Raw genomic sequence first — 2,142 nt, 5'->3', positions numbered from 1 at the left:
ACCTGTGTATCTGCATAATGGTGTTGCTAAAAATCAAAGTATTACCCTGGTTATACAAGGATTCAATGGGTAAATATCTAAACATTACACCTGCTAGTGTTATCCTGTTACATAAGTACCTTAAAATAAAGGTACTAAATAGTCCGTTACATAAGAAAATAGAAAATCCTACCTCTTTTCTGTCTTATAAAAACCCGCGCAATTTTTGTTTGTGTCAATACGATTCGGGCAGTCGTTTCACTCGGTGTTGTTATGCGTGCTCTGTACAGTTATAAATTTTGTGCAATACTGTTATAATACAAGTGCAGAATAATACAAGTGTATATTTTAAATATTCAACGTGCCGTGAATTTCACTCAATCACGACAATGTCGGCCAAAGACAAGCGCAAGTCAGGATCCACGTATAGATCCATAGAAGCCAATAATAAAAAGCTTGATGCTGAATTGTTTGGAGAGAGTAGTGAAGCTGGGCAAGTAATATTCAGACAGCTACGTCAAATGTAGAGTTCAGTGAACACCCGCATTGTGGTAAGTGCAAAAATAAAATTTTAATTAGTGACCAATGCAAATTAAACACATTTATAATACTTTTTTTTATTTATTCATTGCAGAGAACCATCCTTGTCCATTTGATGAATACATCTTGCAAGAAGAATACGTGAGTGATTGGGTTACTATCGATGCATTCGACGATATGGAAGTATATGAAGAGGTCAACGAAGATTACGATGAAGCTGAGGAAACTATACACAGTACACAAGAGTCTCAACACGAGGAGGAACCATTTGATGAGCTTATTCGAAATTGGGCATTAAAAACATACCAAACACATCAAGCGCTAAATGGACTATTAGAAATTTTACGTAAAAAAACGGACTACCAACTGCCGAAAGATGCTCGCACGTTGCTTAAGACAAGGCAATGTGGAAAAGAAACGTACCCTATAGCAGGGGGAGAATTTAGGTTCCCTGGGGTACGATCGGTCCTCAAGGATCACTTTCGGTAAGAAAGAAATAGTCTTAAATACGATGGTAAATTTTTACTAATATTATATGTTTTATTTTCTGTATTTTGTATCTTTACAGCGATGTACCACAAGAGTCAGCAAATTTTCGTTGAACTTTTCGATTGATGGACTTCCACTGCACAAGAGCACTCGAAAACAGTTTTGGCCCATATTAATGAGCATTCAAGAAATGCCGGAAGTTCCAGTATTGATGGTTGGCAACTTTTTTGGTGAATCGAAACCAAAGAGTGTTGAGGAATATCTGCGTCCGCTAGTCGACGAGCTAAATGGGTTGATGGATAATGGCATTGTAATAGCCAATAAGCCAATCGAAATACACGTTAGAGCTTTCATCGCGGACTCACCAGCACGAGCATTCATAAAAGGTAAATTATAAAAATCTTCTTAAATTTAATGATACATTTGCTTTCTCTTCTATTGAAAAAACGTAGGCTTTTGAAACTTATTTACTCATGAGGTGTATTAATACATATTTTTAAATATTCCTACAGGTTCAGTTTACTTCAACCACACACATGGTTGCCAAAAATGTACGGTGCAAGGAAAATATCACAGCGCACACCGAGTTACATGTTTCCCGGGAATGGATCATCCAGCAAGAACGCATGAAGATTTCGTCCAATCAAATTACGGAGCACATCATCGGGAAAAAAACGCCTCTCATGGATCTTAAGAACTTTGACATCATAAAGCAGATTATTATAGCAGATCGTTTGCACCTCTTTGACTACGGCGTAACAAGAACAATGCTGAAAGGATGGAAATCAGGCAAATTAGGAGGGGGTGCCAAGTGGTCTGAAGACACAATAAGCAAGATTGATGCTTTGCTGAAGGAGGTGGAACTTCCTTTAGAGTTTCATCGCAAACTCCGTTCTGTTGAAGACATTGGATTGTGGAAAGCTAGTGAGTTCCAAATGTTTCTACATTACGCGAGTTTTATCGTTTTGAAGGATGTATTAACAGATGTACAGTATGACCATTTTATGAAATATTACTGTGCGGTAACATTGTTATCATCCGAAGTGTATAAGAATGATTGGCTTGAGGCGAAATGCTTGCTAAAAGAGTTCGTTTTAGACTATGGTGTTATCTACGGGGAACATTGCATCACCA

At 37.6% G+C, this 2,142-nt stretch overlaps 1 protein-coding gene across 1 annotated transcript; it reads left to right on the top strand.

The window, feature by feature from the left end:
• Positions 1-1,114: 1,114 nt before the first annotated feature.
• LOC121601817 lies at positions 1,115-1,702 on the top strand. The gene is made up of 2 exons (XM_041930618.1): positions 1,115-1,394; positions 1,521-1,702. The coding sequence occupies exons 1-2, from the start codon at positions 1,184-1,186 to the stop codon at positions 1,700-1,702; spliced, it is 393 nt and encodes a 130-aa protein (XP_041786552.1). The 5' UTR covers positions 1,115-1,183.
• Positions 1,703-2,142: the final 440 nt, after the last annotated feature.

Source organism: Anopheles merus, unplaced genomic scaffold (assembly GCF_017562075.2).
Source record: "Anopheles merus strain MAF unplaced genomic scaffold, AmerM5.1 LNR4000191, whole genome shotgun sequence".
Classification (NCBI taxonomy): domain Eukaryota; kingdom Metazoa; phylum Arthropoda; class Insecta; order Diptera; family Culicidae; genus Anopheles; species Anopheles merus.
The sequence above is the reverse complement of the archived record's forward strand: the minus strand, read 5'-3'. Positions and strand labels throughout refer to the sequence as shown.